This window comes from Ochotona princeps, unplaced genomic scaffold (genome assembly GCF_030435755.1).
Source record: "Ochotona princeps isolate mOchPri1 unplaced genomic scaffold, mOchPri1.hap1 HAP1_SCAFFOLD_112, whole genome shotgun sequence".
NCBI classification, from domain to species: domain Eukaryota; kingdom Metazoa; phylum Chordata; class Mammalia; order Lagomorpha; family Ochotonidae; genus Ochotona; species Ochotona princeps.
The window spans coordinates 155661-172887 of record NW_026696064.1 but is presented as its reverse complement, the minus strand read 5'-3'; the positions used below and the strand labels follow the sequence as shown (position 1 = coordinate 172887).

Genomic DNA, 17227 nt, shown 5'->3' with positions numbered 1-17227 from the left:
CTTACAACTTCATGTGCAGGAATGATTACCTCAGATTAAATTGGAGGAATCAAAAGTCAGGGCCCAAACACAGCAGACTGGTGTGTGAGTTTGTCAGTTGGTCAGCTATGGCATGAGCCTTAGAACTCTGACATCACAGTGGTGGGCTGGCCTGGCTACTGCAGAACCATCACTCGTCCTAGTCGTGTGCCCAGCATCTGTGTGCTAGTCTAGCCACGTCTCTCCCTACGGCCAGCATAGGGAACGGGAATGTTTCTAGGAGCCAAAAAGGACTCCACTCCTGGAATTCGTCCACAGGCCCGTGGTTCTGGGTAATCTTCTCATCCTCTACTTGTGATCACCCAAGCTGACTAGTAGTCCAGGAGGAGTTGTGAACTTGTTAACCCAGATGGCGAGTAACTGGTCATTTTGTTGTTGATAACATGTGAGGATACTCAGGTTCTGCTGATATGGCACTGCTGACCTCCAGAGCAGGCTCTGTATCATCAGGGAGACAATTCTTTAGCTCCATGGGAAGCAGTTTCCCCCTGAAAAGCAATCTACAGAGGAGCTTTCCTGTTTAGGAAAGAGTTTTGTGTTATTCCCAGGCCATAGGTTTAACTTTTATGGCCACATACACCTGTTAGAGATGGTCCTAACTCAAGTAGTTCACATCTAAACATGGCTTTGTGTTAAAATTTAGATACTTGCAGTATGATCTGGTGCTTTTTAGCACTCCCACACTGCCTTAATGAGAATACTGATTTAGGTAAGATGGGGAGCCTATTTAGTGTATAAATAATCATGCCAACCTGAGACCCAATTATAAGTATGTCTTGACAAACATCATTAAAAAATGCTGGATGACAGCTCTGATCTGGAGATCCCACTTGATTAGCTTAGGCCTACTAGGGCAGTCAACCCTATGTGAAGGTTTTTCACACTTTTTCAATCTGTATTCTCTTTTTGCAATTGACACATTCCTAGGTTACATCATATAGTGTTTAAGACTTATGTTTTGGGTGGGTTGATGGGGGGACATTCTGCCTACCAGCCTATCTAGCAAGCACTCCTTCCGGCACTCCACCAACAATTGTCCAAGGTTACCAATGGCCTTTGTGTTACTGAATCCGATGATCAGTGCCTGCTGATCTCACACCACACCTTCCACAGCATTTGATGTGACCAGTGGCTTCCACCTTTTCTTTCTGCTCTGACTTGCTGTTTTCTGGTTTCCCCTAGATTCTCCCTTGAGGGTCTTCCCCATCTGTCTGCATCTCTGACCTCTGCTCTTTCAGGCTTTTAAACACAGAACCCCATTACATTTAGTTGGAGATCCTTTTTTGGGAAAGTGAGGCTATAATTTGGTCATGTGTCACCCCAAATGTTTGGCATAAAGCTCATTCTGTCAGTTGTTTTATCATGGCTCTGTGATGTTTGATGTTGAGCAGGCCCAACCGTGGTTGTAAAACTGATGGCCCAGCAGCCATGACTTCACCGGAGCCCCCCCAACGCCGCCTCCTGCTGCATGGACCTGTGAAGCTGGCCAGTAATAACCAGGTCAAGAAGCGTCATGCCTTTCTGTACAGTGATGTGCTGCTCATTACAAACAACAAGTAGGTGCATTCCAAGCATGCTTTCCTGGTTTAAAATCATTTTTGTGTACTTTCTCTAAGTAAACAGAGTGGTTTAGTTTGGTCTCTGCAAATGTTTTGGGCTTCTCCCTTAATTATGAATTATTCTGTGAAGATTTATTCTGCATCTTTTGCTTGTAGAGAATGCAATCAAGAATAGGAGGGTCAGGGTTCCTCTTTTCTTGGGATTCGTACATATGATAAAATAGCAAGCAGATAATTGAAGGTTCTGGCAAATGTAGACTGTGTTCTTATAGGAGGATAGACGTGGTGCAGAGAATAAGGTAAAGTGTCAGAGAGGAGTCCTTGCAACATTTAAACTGCCTTTGGCATGAGAAGCAGCCGCCTGTTCTAGACTGAGTGCCCCAAGCTGCCTGACTCAGGTGACCAGAGGCCCTGCTGTGCTAAGGCTCCTTCCTCCAGGATGTTATGGGTCTTTCCACACGAGGTCTCCTGTGTTGCATGATTAGATGGACTCCAAGAGTCCTACACTGCTGTGCCCTGAACCCTGAGCATCTTTCTTCAGGCTTGTCACTGCTTGCTTCTATAATTCACTTGAAAGTTAGAGTTGACAGTGAGGAAGACAACATGTCAAAGTGAAGCTGGGTTGGGCCACACCTGTGTCCAGCAAGGACACTGCTGAAGCTGCTGATCACCCTGTGACTGTAGCAGAAAAGTGGGAGCCGTTTTCTGCACTTAATCATCACACTCTGAGCACTCGGCTCGGATGCATTTTGCATTGTGGTTGTGATTTGGCTGTAGACTGTCGGCTATGGCAGTACAGCCTTAGCCACAATCGTTGAGGCACGTTGTTTGAACCAGACCTTAAGAAGGGAAATTTGAAATAAGCTATGGTTATTACAGCGGTGAAGAAACTTGTTTTCTGCCGGGGGCCATTTGAATATTTATAACATCATTCATTGAATGAGTCAAAGTGCCAACATTAAAAATTATGAATTTATTGCATTTTGAATCCAGCCTGCAGTTGCCTTGACCAAACCATCCCAAATGACTTTTCTGTCCTCATACAGCCTGGGAACCAGATGCTCCCCACTCCTGCTCTAAAAACTCAAGATTCAAATGTATTTGAAATCTTTCCGCACTAAAGCTATTCCAAGACTTGAGTCTGTCTCTCTTATTTGGAAATAATTCATGTAGTATTTAAGGATTTTTTCCAACTCCCCACAATACTGTTGAATTCAGTAAGATATAGATAACCAGGGAATGAGTTTAAAATGTAACATTTTTTAAAATGTAACATCTTTAAGACAGAGTTTGCTGTGTACTTACTGCACTCAGTATTAAGAAAGGAAACCACCCAGCGATGGCCCATCTGTGTTGTAGGTGCCCTGGGTCATCCCTCACTTAGGACACACCCAGCAATGGCCCATCTGTGTTGTAGGTGCCCTGGGTCATCCCTCACTTAGGACACACCCAGCAGTGGCCCATCTGTGTTGTAGGTGCCCTGGGTTATCCCTCACTTAGGACACACCCAGCAATGGCCCATCTGTGTTGTAGGTGCCCTGGGTCATCCCTCACTTAGGACACACCCAGCAGTGGCCCATCTGTGTTGTAGGTGCGCTGGGTCATCCCTCACTTAGGACACACCCAGCAATGGCCCATCTGACCCTCACTTGTACTGTGCACTAAGAGGGAATATGTGGGAAAGAGCTGTCCCCATCACATTTAAGAAACAAACATCTCATTTGATAATCTTTCTCTAGGTACAAAAAGCAGTTCAAAATCAAACTCCGGGTTCCAATAAACAACATATGGCTTGCTAAAAATACTGTGGAGCATGGTGACAGTCCTGAATTAAAATCACTGAAGTTGGGATGGCCTTTGCAAAATTTTACGGCTAAGTTCTCGTAAGTACCACTTCTGAATCCTGTAATATCACTTTTTTTTATGAATAGTAGTAGTCATCTTTGCCTAGCCCAGGAAATATACAGATGTGTAATTAAATTCCCCACAAACGTAATTTTGGGAAAAGGAAATATTTTGATCTGATTCTATAATTACCACTGACTCGCAATGCCTTCAGTCATGGCATTTGTGTGTCTTCTACTTTGTCAAAGTTTTTTTTCATTCACTGGTGTATTTCTGAATGCCTTTAACAGCTGTGGCTGTGTCAAACTGGCACCAGGCCTCACAATTCCTTTTAGATCTCACTTGTGAGTGGTGGATGTACAAGCACTTATGCCACCACAGGCTACTTCTCAGATGCATTCATAGGAAGCTGATCGAAAGGGTGGAGTAGCCAGGACCTAAATTAGTTGCCTTGAAGTGAGGTGCATTTATTTCATCATACCCCCACCCCCTTACACTGCTTTATTCATTTTAATACAGCTGTCAAATTACAGGCAATGTATTCAAAATTGGATTGCGTATCTAGGTTAACAACAGTGATTTTAAAAAACTACAAGATGAGTGTTTAGCCTAGCACTTAAGAAACTTCTATCCTATGTTGGAAAACCCAGGTTCCACTTCTAGTTCTTACCTTGACTCCGGTTTCTTGTTAATGCAGACCTTGGGAAGCAGTGGTGTTGTCTTCAGGCACTGGGGTTCTGCTACCCACAGGAAGAGCCTGCATTGAGTTCTCAGCTCCCAGAGACATATTTGGTAGTTGTGGACAATCAGGAGGTGAACCAGCAAATTGGAATTCTGATTGTCTCTCACATTCTTTTTATTACATTTAAAAATTTATTTTGTTTTATGATATAGACACAGGCTCTGGGGTTGCCTGTGCCCTTCCCCAAGGTCTCTGTCTTCCCCATTGATTTCCCCTCTAGTACAGTGGATGTCATTCATGAACAGTCACAAGTCCATCATGCTGTTATTGAAGTGTTTCCCTACAATGCAGGCATGGACATTGTCAGCAAGTCCATCAGCTTACTGTTTGGATGTATTCAGTTCTTTCACTGGGTATCCATCTCTGGTCTGTATGCACAGAGACACAGAGTGCTTTGTCTCCATATCTGAATGGATCAGTCCCCACTACATTTCCATTATATATCCCCTGAAATACAGAGCCAGTGAGCACAGTCCACAACAGGGGAAAATGATAAAGTTTCATCAGCATAAAGTTAAAAACACATGCTGCAAAAATAAACATGCCTCTCAAGATTGGTGAAAATGGGAATGGAAAACCCTCTTGTAGGTATAGATGTTAGTGCGTGACGCTGTGGTGCTGAGGGAATTACATGATGTGGTGTAGGATCTGGTGGCAGTGGGGAATTGGGATGGCTGCTTACTGAGTTCAGAGTTTATTCTTGGGATAATGAAAATACTCTGTAACAAAATATTATTACAGAGTTTTGCATGCACAGGATGGTGAATGTACCCAGTCTCACAAGTGCTCGATTTTATGTGATCTGTAGTTAGCCATACCTGTTCTGATGCTAGCAATTTATAAGTCCATGCGTGTTTGATCCTTAGCAGATACATCCATGATATTTCAGAAAGGATTTTAAGCATTTGTCTTTTAGCAGTAGGAGAGCTGACATTCCTCACACATACTTCTGAAAAATGTTTCCTATGTATTTGTTTAACATACGCTAATTCTACAATCCCTATGAACAATTACAGTAATATGGATTCCACACGCCCACCCCCCACAAGTTATATCCTTATTTCTGAATTGAGTATTCCATCCACATGGTAGTTTCTTCATTTGGACTTAACCTGAGTCATAGTGTATTTTACATTTATATAACACTTCAAAATACAAGAGCACTCAGGTTTAATTAGTGGAAACTTTCCTGTGGTCACTGAGTAAGCATCCCACTGTTGAAACTCGGGCTTTAGTTTCAGATCAGTTTCTGCTGTGGAAGAGCAGAATCCATCCAGAGCCCACGTGTAGGGGCAGGTAAAAGTAGCACTTACACCTGAACTACTGTTGCTGTCGAATGCCTGCTAATATATTTATCTAAATTGAAATTCTAAATCACATGGAATCAATTTTTTTACATAGTGTAATATTTTCTCCCTCTTCTCTGTTTGCAGGTCTGTGGAACTGAAGGATAAATGGCATCGCTTTCTGGAAAGATATTTCTGCAGGATACACATTTTGTGTCTTTAGTTTGTGATCAGAGAACATAATCTCTGGAAGCAATGCCACCACATGAAACCTCCTTAATAACACTTCAGATCATCTTCAAACTGTTTCTCCCTTGGATATATTCATTGTTGAGGAAGTTCTAGATGCACCCCTCATTCTTTCTCTGCCTAAAACCTTTTGAATGAAGCAACCATGGTCCTCAGTATATAGTAAATTCCCGTAAATCCAGGCTGCGGTGCTGGGTGAGTCTCACAGCAACACTGCCTGTTACCCTTTTTAGGTCGTGTGTTGGTGGTGTCAGTTCCTCCAGTGCAGGCAAGAATGCTCAGTTGACATATCACACAAATTATTTTCAAGACCACATGTTCCTTTCCCAAATTACTTTCCTACCCATATTTTGACCTTGGTAAGGCACTCTAAATGCAGATGTTTTCCATGGATACATCTTATAAGAGTAAAAATGCTACAGATATATGAGAATAGTAATACATGCATAGTCTACAAATATGTGTCTTCAATAACTCAAGCAAAATTTTCACATATAATGAATTATATATATATATATATATATATATATATATATATATATATAAATAAAAACATGGGTTGATTTGAAAAGAATGATTGGCTAATTTATTTGTGTATTTTATGGATTTTATTAGATCAATCACCCAAAGCCAGAAGATGGATGGATTGCAGAATACTCTGGTTAAAATCACTACCAGTAATATTAATAATTCTTCCAGTGTAAGTATGCTTTTCACCAAAAAAATTTAAACTACAATTATATGACTTAACCATAATGAAAGAGACACAGGGATAGGAGGGCTGGAGAAAGTGACAGGAGTGATAAAGAGAGAAGGGAGGAAGAGAGGAGAGGAGAGGAACTGGGAGTGTTGGAGGGTTAGTGAGAGCATGATAGAAGAACCTTGTATCAATGTATCTTCAGATATACATGCAATACTTCATGTGTATCAAGTAAGAGATTATGTGAAGCAATGGAATCTGGTGATTCAGTGCTTGTGCTAAAAACGAGAATCTCCTGTTGAATATCCATAGAATTTCATTCTTAAAAACATTATTTTTCTAAGGCAGTATTCTGGGAAATAAATCTTTCCCTCTGATTTTTACTACTTTCAGATGATGATTTCATTTCCAGTTTTCATGTTTGTTAAAATACTTGCATTTATTCTGATGGAATATTTTAAGAGAATGCAATGTACAAACTAGAGATGGGTATGCCATGCACCGTATAGGCTGTAACCCAGATGTGCCTGATTGGTTGACATTTTGTCCTGTTTGGATTTTTAAAAATTTCTTTTCATTGTCCCTCTAGATAGGTGTCTTCATGTGCCTTTTCTGAAGTCAGTTCCATGTGGTGTACCCTTTAATCCTTGAACACCTGCACAAGCCTAAATAAAATCATATTCTTGTGCAGCCACCGTCCAGTCCTCACCTGGAAATTGAACACCAATTAAAACAATGCTTCCACCTGTTTTTCATATTCCAGTTGATAGTCACTTTGTGATGCTCCCTTTCTGGGACAGGACCCACTCCAGGGTCAGCTGCTGCTCTGAGCTACTTACACCTAACTTCTACTTTGCCAGAACTGAGTAGAATTCTGAAGGGATGAAGCATTTAGGAGAGCAGAGTGTGTCTGCCTCATTTTTTTGAATGCTGTTGGAAGGAGCAGTTTCAATGGGATCACACTTGATTTCTGAAGTTAGGGTACACTAGCCAATATGTCATTGGGTGTGACCAACACAACAGATGTACTCTGTGCTTTATGCCAGTGTCAGATCACACAAAATGCCATTGCAGGGGAAAAAGTTCAACAGAGTTGTTTGCAGCAGATATTCATACAACACCAATGCTACTCATTCATATTGGGAGATCTGTTTCCTTCTAATGTTCATTAATTTTATCTCACAGAAACAATCGTTTCCTATAGTACATTCCAGTTCTAGTGCATGTTGAGTTCCTAAAATTCTTTCTCCTGAAAATGGATGTTTTCAGTTCACTACTGAATGGCACTTTTTGACGAATCTTGAAAAAAGATGTTTTAGCTGATATTTTCTTCTGCACAAGTTTTGCTCCACTGCCTGTTGTTCCACATGCTTTCTGGTGACTAGTCTAAGCCTCCTCTACTGATCACCTGTGTGTACGTCTTTCCTGCTTCCCATCCTGTTTTCAGTATCTTCTGTTTCTGGTGTGGAGTAATTCAGCAGTACTGTGTTAGAACAGTCACAGGGTGCTGAAGCTCACCTCAGGTCTTTGAGTCTCCCCTGACTGCAGAGAACAGAGGGATTGCCAGCACCAGCAGCCTATGAAGGCCCTCTCTTGGTATCCTGTGCCAACGGCCTGTAGAAGGGTGTGAATCTGGGCACCTCACAGTTCCAGACCTGTGCACCACCCCCTTCCTGGCCACTAGCCCAGGTTCAACACCAGTTGGGGACCTGTCCTCTTGACAGAATCAGAGAATTACATTCCTCTGTGTAGAGTAAACTGCTTGTGCTTAGTGAGGCATGCATTAGAGCCACCACAGCCACCATGAGATGCTGGTCCATCCCCTCCAAGTTCCTTCCTAACTAAACGACAGCTGGTCCACCCCTCGCATCTAAATGTGCCTCGTGCTCTCTGGTCCAGCTGCTTTGCGGATGAATGAGGAAAACTGTGTGTGCCTTCCCTGCAGTGACCAGCCAGGAGTCTTTCTTCCTCTCTGGCTGCAGTCTGAACCCAGAATCAGTGGGTGTGCAAGACTTCACATCTGATAATGTCGCCCGTGATTCCGGCTGCCATGGTCTGCTCCCATCTCGGTCTCTGTGATTCCGGCCACCATGGTCTGCTCCCATCTCTGTCTCTGCTTCTGGCATTTCCTCCAGTTTCCAGCTTTGTGTGTCCTCCCACTGCTGCTTGACCTCACCATCCACACTGCTCTGTGGTGTGTTTGTGGCTTCTGCAGAATTTCTACCTCAGGATTCTAACCAACTCTCATCTCCTTTGCTAACCTTTCCTAGTCATCCATCTTCACCAACTCTTTTACTTGAATTTATTTTGTTTACAAAGATATCAAGATCACAAGGAGAGGCAGGTATCCTGGTAATGATTATTTTGAATGTAATGCTTCTGTATATCATGATAAACCATTATTTTATGATCTGCGTGAGTTATAAAAAGATGATTCTCCTTCAAAATGAAGGGAAATTATCTGTAAATGGATAATGCAGAGCTTCAAATTTCTGTGGAAGGGCTTTCAGGTAGCTCAAAAATAGGACTTAAATATTGAGCATTTTTGTTCTTGAACTGTGGATTCACAGTGTCAATGAATATGGGGAGTGAAAATCTAAGTAGGTGTGATGCCTGTCTTTGTGAGGGCGCTTCCTACAAAGTGGTTTAGTAAGAATGTCCTCCACAGTCGGTTCTTAACCTCACATGACCAAGACTGAACATAAACAAGCAACCAGCCAGGGAAGGAGAGGGACCAGCCCTTCGTTGCAGAACAATTCCCTGTGAAGGAAAGAATTTTTGCTGCAGAGAACCAGTCCCTTTACGGGTCCTGCCTGAATTGACATTCTTTCTCTTTGATCCTATGTTATGTTTTCCATACCATATTAAACTATTTCCTATACTTTAATGAAAGTTTTTCTCCTGGCTCTGAGTTATGTAAAGTGATGCAAATAAATTATTCAGCATTGACACTTTCTATTTTTTATTTGATAGTCCTCAAATTTGTCCTTTAACTGGGTAAGGATTTTATAATTGTGTAATCATGTGCTGAAATGTTTCTCCATATCACCAGTTTATATTCTCCTTTTCTCTTTTACAGTCTGCCATTTTAGCAGCTCATAATTTAGACACCATCAGGGATGTTATCAACATGGCATTGCCAGGGCTAGGATTAACTGTAAGTAACCTGAGAACTGCTTTAAAATAACAACTTTGATCTTTGATAAATGTATTTCCATGTTGCTACTGGTACATAGGTACCTACAGTGTGTATGTTTGTATGATGTACTATGAGGCATAAGGGACCAACTGCATATACAATGTGTATTGCCCATAGAAACATGAAATCATGGGGTAGAATGCATTAGGGATATTTGTGTATGGTCATTGCTCTTATGTTTTGATTTTAAACTTTGCATGAGCTGGAAGGCATAGTTTAATAAAACATGGGTATAATTTCAGATGACTATTTCCACAGGTTTTAATTTGAATCTCATAAAGGTAAAAAGCATTTTGTCAGCTTTCTAATGTCCTAATAAGAAAATAGTAGACGTGTGTTTGGATTGCTGTTTCTGTACACTGTGATTACCCTGATTCCATAACTGCTGACCCTATTGCTCTATCTCATAATCTCAGCATGAAGATCCCTAAAGTACATGTCTGATTTTTTGTTTGTTTTGAGAATCAGAGTACATACCAAGGCAGAGAGGGGGAGAAAGAGAAGCAAGCAGAAAGATGAGAGAAAAGCAGATACAAGGAGCATTCTCCCTTCCATTGGTTCAGTCTCCAGATGGCTAGAGTGCCCTAGGATGTCCTGGAGCCAGGAATATAACTGATGAACCCCGAGTATTTGAAAGGACCTGATTACTCGAGCATTTTCAGTTACCTCCCAGAGTGTACCTTTGCAGGAAGCTAGAGCTGGAATTGAAGTCCAAGTGTTGTGATACAGTTCTCAAGGATCTTATCCACCTGCTAAAAATCCTCTTATTGTGAATGTTGACATAAAATATATGAATAGAGTCGTGCTTTAGATACTGGTCCTGAGAATGACATGCCCTGTACCTGTAAAATTCAGTAAAGGTAAGGTGTGAGTGAAAGCTGGGCTTCTGGGGAATGTGTATAGACACCTCTTGTATGTTTTGTGTTTTAATTTCCTTTGTTTGGAACAGAGACACACAGGCACACGTAGTCGAGAGTTCACTACTATGGACAACCTCCACAAATGCTTAGCATAATAGCAGGGCTCATTCCTGGAGCTGAGAAGCTCATCCAATTCTCCTGTGTAGGTGGTGGGAATCCAGATACATGGGCCATCAGTGCTGTGTTGGGATGCACATCCTCAGGATTCCGAGAGGATCCAGTGGCAGTGTCCCGGGTCCAGTGTCCCAGCTTAACCCCACACCCTCTGTTGTGGGTAGTGAGTTTCCTATCTGATTTCTAACCCATTACTTTTCTTTTTTAAGTGATTGCATCCTGACAGATGCATACGTGTGGCCTTTATTGTTGATGTTTTTCCTGATAGAAATTAGCAGATTTTTAATATGTATATGTGGTATTTGAGATGAAGTGAAAATTCCACACAAATGAGAAGTGACTAAAAGCCAAGGATGCAATGGCATTTATATTGGGACCATCAGAATCCTATCCTCACTATCACTGAAGAGCTTGCCATTCTATCAGCAGAAAAATAAGGAACAATTTGATAGTATGGGTTCCTGGAAAATGTTCCCTATAACTGTGAAAGCTCTATACTGTTCTAATATTCAAGATTTTTCTAATGTATTCAAGTCTCCTAAAAGCTGCCAGGGCAAGCAGAGTTGGTATAAGAAACCAATTATTTCACTGCAGCACAAATGAGTTATACATTTGAAAGAAGGATGAATTGCTGAGTTTCTGTGTACTGAGTAAAACATACACCTCTGCACTGAAGTCTAGTGAGTAATATATGTGAACTCTGAAGAAGAGCTAGGCCTTGGAGGAGAGTGAGTTGTTATATGAATGGGGTTGGTGACAAAGATTTGACTTTAAATATAGTTGATTTTATCTAATGGCCAGAGTTTTTCTTGGAGTCTTATCAGAAAAAAAGGAATTTCAATTTACAGATAAGTGGATCCCATTTGTATCTGTATGTGCCAGTTAAGGCACTGCAGCATAAGGGTTCCATACCTTCAAGCAAGAGTTTCGTTAGATCTTCCTGCTCCTGAGTAATTTTTAGGCAGTGAAGCTATGTGTATGTAAATGGATATTTGTGTGAGAGCCTCCATGCCTGCTAGTGCATTTCCTGAATAATCAAGGCTATCATCAGGCAATGAACGATTACTCCTTGTGAATCTCATTTTGGCTTGCTCACTCCTGAAAGGAATTAAAACATTGAACAGAAACATATTGATGTGCTGGTTTCAACTGGCATTTCTAGAGTTGCGTGGGTAATCACGTTCTTGTGGTCTGCTTTTCCAGCTGAGAACCCTCCTTTCTACCATCCCCATAGTAAGAGTTGTGGGAATGGAAGCTGATGGGTTAGTTCTGCTTTCTCTTCCTTGCCTTCTGGTCCTGTGCCTGTTCTTTCTGGATGGCTGAGCTTATGATGTCATGTAGGTGTCACCTTGTTTAGGCAGTCCTGGCAGACAGTACTTGTACATGAACAGAGTCATGGAAAAGGAAATCATACCATTCTCCTAGGAGTCTGCTGATGGCTGAAAGAATGATCAGGAGTAGACTTGTCTCCGTTAGTGTAATAGCATAAATGTGATTCCTTAACCCTTAGGCCACTTTGTTGAGCAGAATTGTGGATCAGATAGTATTGGCCCTGGTCCCAGTTATTTTCTTCTTCTTTGGAAATGCAGAAATGCTCTGGAAATACATGTTTAAGTATTCTCTGATGAAAACATGTTTTGAGGCCAAGTCCTTTTTTTCTCCAAGGGCTCAGAAAGAGATTACCAGCTGTGGGTCCATTATGGTAAGACTGAGGCCCCATTCCCACTCATGGGTAAGTGTTCTGGAAAATAAAAACATATTAATTATTTCAAAATTGCACTTAAAAAACCTGTATATCCATGTTTGCCCAAAAGGTTAAAAGCTCTCATAAAGGAGACAACCTCTTGCAATCGTCATTCACCCATTTAAAAGTGCAGTGCCACATGCTCATTCCACGGCAGACACAGGTGCCTGATCTCTGACTTCATACACTGGTTTTTAATATAGAAGGAACAAAAATAAAGTTTGTCACCTGCTTTTACAGGTGCAGATGAAAGTTATTTCTTGGACTTGTTCCTTTGGTATGAAATGAAAATTGAATCGAACTTCATTTTCTCAAGCAGATGATGGATACATATGTCATTTAAATTCCCCATTTCACCTTATGTTCCATAAGACACTTGTGTGTTTTTCTTTTCATGATGCTGTTCCATAGGCAAAGGGGAGCTTGAGTTGCACCAGTGCAGTGCCTACACTGACAGTAAGTGTGATTGATTATACTTCTCACCATCAGCCTGATATAAAATGAGATTCTTCTCTGCCTAGGCCATGAAAATCCATACACAATTCAGGAGCACTATTATCGAACTTCCATCCGTCAGTCCGCACTGGGGAAGCCCACCTCTCCCCATATCCTTCTGGAGTCCACCCCAGAGATCTTAGCTGATGGAAAACTGCAGTTTATCCTGACATGCCAGGGCAAGCCAAGACCCCAGCGTAGAGGTGGTGAGTACTTTTATTAGATGCAATGCCCTGCTCTCAGGACATATCTGCATTCCTGAGAACAAAATCAGAACACAAATAGATTATAACACCAAGGTGTTCTGACACCAAGGTCTTCCCTGTGTGGGAGGATGAATATGAAAAAACAAAACCAGCTTGAGAGAAATGGTTTGAAATCAGAATCCAGCACAGTTTAGGATTATGCTTGTTCTAATGTTAGAACTTCTGTCAGCTCTAGATGTCCTGTGCATTTTCCCAATAAAATTAAGCATGTATAAACCTGGGTATCTACAGAAATTGCCTTCTGAGGGGTAGATGTAAGGGCACAGTGAGTTAAGATGCATCTTACAGTGCTGGAATCCCGTTGTAGCACCAGTTTGACTCCCAGCTGCTCCAATGATAATAGACCTTGCTGGCGGTGTGCCTGAGATGGCAGCAGAGGGTTACCCAATCCCTGGGCCCCTGCCTCCAACGTGGGAGACTCAGGTGGAGTTCCCATCTTCAGCCACATCCCTTGATGTGTGGCCATTGCAGCAGTGAATGAGTGATTTGAAGATTTCTTGGCGTGTCCTTATGCATTGCAAATAGATCTTTACCAGAAATCACATCACTTCTGAAGGTCCAAGAAATGATGACTTCCCATCTCAGGTGGGAGATCTGAAGGAGAGTTAAAAGTTTTGGCACTGAATTCAGATTGATTCTGTTTGGGCTGAAGTGACTGTGGATAGTGTGCTAAATTGATTTTTGTTATTATGTAACAACATTTTATGCTCAGTGGGTGTGTTAAGTCTACCTCTCCTCCAATTCTGGCCTTGAGATCTGACTTCTGAATCCACTGATTAGGCTTAGCAGGATATACATACAGTCCAGTGTGGGGTGTTCATGATTCAAAGGCAAAAACTGTTTGAGAAGTATCGCTGCCAGAAGAATTGAGCTTGAAAAGCATCCTCATCCTTAGGAGATGAGACACAAAGAGCAAGACACATGGAGATAGACGCTTCCTGTTCTTTTCTTCACTCCATAAATGCCATGATTGTGCCAGGGTCAGGGCCGAAAGTTGGGATCTTACCCATGTCACCCTTGTGAGAGGCAGGACTGGAGCTGGAAGTTGGGGACTTATTCATGTTGTGTTTGCTAGAAGCAGGAACTTAATTTTGTTAGCCAGGGCCTAGATTTGTAAGAAGTTGGAATTGGAACCTGGAGGACATCAGACTCAGGTACTCTGATATGGGCTTCAGGCATCTAAGTCAATAAACTAAACACCTGCCTGGCACCTTATAGGTAATTTGGAGGAAAATTCATAATGCCACATGGATGTAACTAGCTAATTCAGGTGGTATTAACTTGTATGTGGAAAGGACTCAGTTCCTCTCTTTTCTAACCCTGACCTCCCCCTCAAAAAAAATCTGTCAAATGGAAAATGTAGAAAGAAAATCTGTCATTGTAGGTGTAATCTAATCAATTTACTTTCTCTTCAGCATTTTTCAGAAATTATTTGTCTTGCCTGGGCGCTGCAGCAAGCCAGGACGGCCTGTCTCTGGACACTGATTCTTCTGCACAGCCGGTTAGGCTTCAAATGAATGATCTTACAGCAATCATTTTGTTAGGTATCATTATGATCGTTATGCCTCCTGAGCGCTGAGAACCTGAGTTATTAAGTGTCCTCTTGCAACTGTTTCGAATGTGACAATCATTTGTCAGCCCTTGGCTTTGGCTGACTGGTTCTCTTATTGTGACCTCAAAAACAAGCACAGTCTGATTAGGAATTGCAGTCTTACTTGAAACACAACAGGAAAAGTGGTAGTCGGTCTCACTGGTTTCAGCAGTGTCCTCCAGTGACTTGCTCACTGACGTAGGAAAGGTGCATATCTGATTCCCTGAGTCCACAGCCCCTCATTTGCAGCTTCTTGCTTGAAGTGTTCCTCTACTCCCTTTGTCTAGATGACTCAGACTTCTCACACAACCTCTCTCACATGAGTTTGGTTTGTATTTAAAATGCTTAAACACATTATTCTCAAATGTGTTCATACTTCTATCATAAGAGAATGTGTTGAATAAAGGCCACAGAACTTGGCCCTGTTATTTCCAACAAGGATTTTTAATAGCATGCACACTGGTTGATTGCCCAGTGTATCTGTTTGTTCTCTCCTGTGTATAAGGAGATACCTCCTGGGTGGGAAGGAATTTATCAGACTAGGTCCATCTTGGACATTCTCCCAGACCTTACTCCATTCACAAGTTCAAGGAGCTCCCAGGGTCCTGATCAAGATGATGTCATCAATGGGTGAAAAAGTATCAGCTAATACATTATGTTGCAGGCATAAAATATAAAGAGCCTAATAAATGACAAATTCCCTGTGATATTTGTGAAACACGTCTTGCTCTATTGGCATTAAGATGTAGAAGGCAGTGAAAATCTGGTATAATAGGCATGCAGTCAAAGAAGGCATTCTGTCATATGTGGGCCTTCACCCTGGTTTTAGATGAGTGTGGGCAGCCACAGAATGTAAGAATGCAGCCCGTAGTTATTTAGATAAGGATGGGCTGATGTCAATAACGGTGGCAATGATATCTTCCTAGTTGGGAAAAACAGGTTTTTGGAAATAGTAACAGCAGGGTAGATGATAGAGATTGATTCACTGGAAGCTTGAAGAAGAAAACTTTGGTTTAAAAGTTTGATTTCTTGGAAGAGGAAGATGAGGTTAAAATCAGCATTCAAAACCATTCAGTGTATGGGCATTGGTTAGATGGATGACTGGAAAATATACTTAGAGGCACTGAAGCAGATTTCCTTTCTTCCCATCAATCAGCTCTTGCCATGTTAATTCATGCACTGTATCTGTTCCTCTGCAGATCCGGCTCATGTTCTGGGCTGGTGGTTGTGAAACATCCTGTAATTTGTTTACGTTTTATTCCTCGCAGGAGATGCTTCGCTTTTTAAGGCAAAATGGGCCATCAACAAAGGGTGTTTTTCAAAACATTGACAACATAAAATCATTTCTGTGTTTCAAGGAAAGAATTATGTTTGGAAATACATTAAATTGGGGGAATGAGTCTCCATTTGTCGTGGCATGTCAGGAGCTGTGCACTATAGCCACACTGAAGCCATTTTGAATATAGACCTATGGGACAGTGGAAAACCCCCGGTTGGCTAGATGCTTGGGAAAGAAGTTATGAAACTAATCACACGCTTAGCTTCAATTGTTCCTAGCAACTGTTTCAGAATGTGATTGATGCTGTACTTACCGATATCTTGTTACTGATTACCTACGCTATTGTCGATATGTTGGTTACTATTGTTGATATGGTGGCTGCTCAAGAACAATCGGTCTTGAGACCATGGCTTGCGTCCCAGTTTCTCTTTCCCTGAGCCTTAGTTACTGAAGAATATAAAAACCCTCAGTTGAAATCAATAAACTGACAGCTTGATCAGACCTACTGTCTTGCTGTCCATTCTTTGTGTCTCTTGTCCCTTCATTCTCTCCTAGGTGGCTGCGACCCCGTTGACTGTCCTGCTGGACAGGACAAATTGGCGCCCAACGTGGATGTGTGCAGACCACCGACAGAGAGAACGCCGTGCCATCATTCATGGAGAGGCCTCTCGTCAAAAAGGAACACCGGTTGAGCAGTTTCACGGTTGACCCGCTGGAAGTCGAGCTCGTGGGAAATATTCACGGCGCAAATCTTACGGAGCCAAGGTAAGATGGGACAAGCATTATCATAACATGACCTATTCTTGCAAGGTCTTATAGATTCATTCAAGACACGAGGAATTAGGGTGAAAAGAAAGACCTCAAAACCTTTTTGGATTTTGTTGGTCTGATTTGTTCCTGGCATCCCCAGGATGGTTCTATTGATGAGAAAACTTGGTGTAGAGTAGGTGATTGTTTTAAAGATTATTGTGAGGTTTTTGAGCCTGAGAAAATTCCTGTTACTGCCTTTAATTATTGGACTTTGATTTATGATATCCTAAAGATTGAGTCTCAGAATCCAGATTTACAGATTTTGGCTTCTGAGGGAGAATGATCTCTTAAAGAAAGTCACTCTCGGCTGTCCACACCTATCCCCTCACCTTCCCCTGGTTCTCGACCATCTTCTGTCATTATAGATATTGAGGCAGAGTCCAGTGCCA

At 41.8% G+C, this 17227-nt stretch overlaps 2 protein-coding genes across 2 annotated transcripts; both read left to right on the top strand.

The window, feature by feature from the left end:
* Nucleotides 1-1438: 1438 nt before the first annotated feature.
* Nucleotides 1439-5694, top strand: LOC131478806 (rho GTPase-activating protein 20-like). The gene is made up of 3 exons (XM_058659381.1): nucleotides 1439-1595; nucleotides 3338-3481; nucleotides 5619-5694. The coding sequence occupies exons 1-3, from the start codon at nucleotides 1468-1470 to the stop codon at nucleotides 5692-5694; spliced, it is 348 nt and encodes a 115-aa protein (XP_058515364.1). The 5' UTR covers nucleotides 1439-1467.
* Nucleotides 5695-6306: 612 nt separating this feature from the next.
* Nucleotides 6307-14737, top strand: LOC131478805 (rho GTPase-activating protein 20-like). The gene is made up of 5 exons (XM_058659380.1): nucleotides 6307-6420; nucleotides 9500-9577; nucleotides 12319-12385; nucleotides 12919-13098; nucleotides 14574-14737. The coding sequence occupies exons 1-5, from the start codon at nucleotides 6322-6324 to the stop codon at nucleotides 14735-14737; spliced, it is 588 nt and encodes a 195-aa protein (XP_058515363.1). The 5' UTR covers nucleotides 6307-6321.
* Nucleotides 14738-17227: the final 2490 nt, after the last annotated feature.

Excerpts from the sequence above, each read along its gene's own strand:
- LOC131478805 (XM_058659380.1), top strand. The coding sequence starts at position 6,322 with ATGGATTTTATTAGATCAATCACCCAAAGCCAGAAGATGGATGGATTG. Across the intron at positions 9,578-12,318 it reads TGCCAGGGCTAGGATTAACT|GGCTCAGAAAGAGATTACCA; the intron begins GTAAGTAACCTG and ends TTTTTCTCCAAG. Across the intron at positions 13,099-14,573 it reads AAGACCCCAGCGTAGAGGTG|CATTTTTCAGAAATTATTTG; the intron begins GTGAGTACTTTT and ends CTTTCTCTTCAG.
- LOC131478806 (XM_058659381.1), top strand. The coding sequence starts at position 1,468 with ATGACTTCACCGGAGCCCCCCCAACGCCGCCTCCTGCTGCATGGACCT. Across the intron at positions 1,596-3,337 it reads CTGCTCATTACAAACAACAA|GTACAAAAAGCAGTTCAAAA; the intron begins GTAGGTGCATTC and ends ATCTTTCTCTAG. Across the intron at positions 3,482-5,618 it reads AATTTTACGGCTAAGTTCTC|GTCTGTGGAACTGAAGGATA; the intron begins GTAAGTACCACT and ends CTCTGTTTGCAG.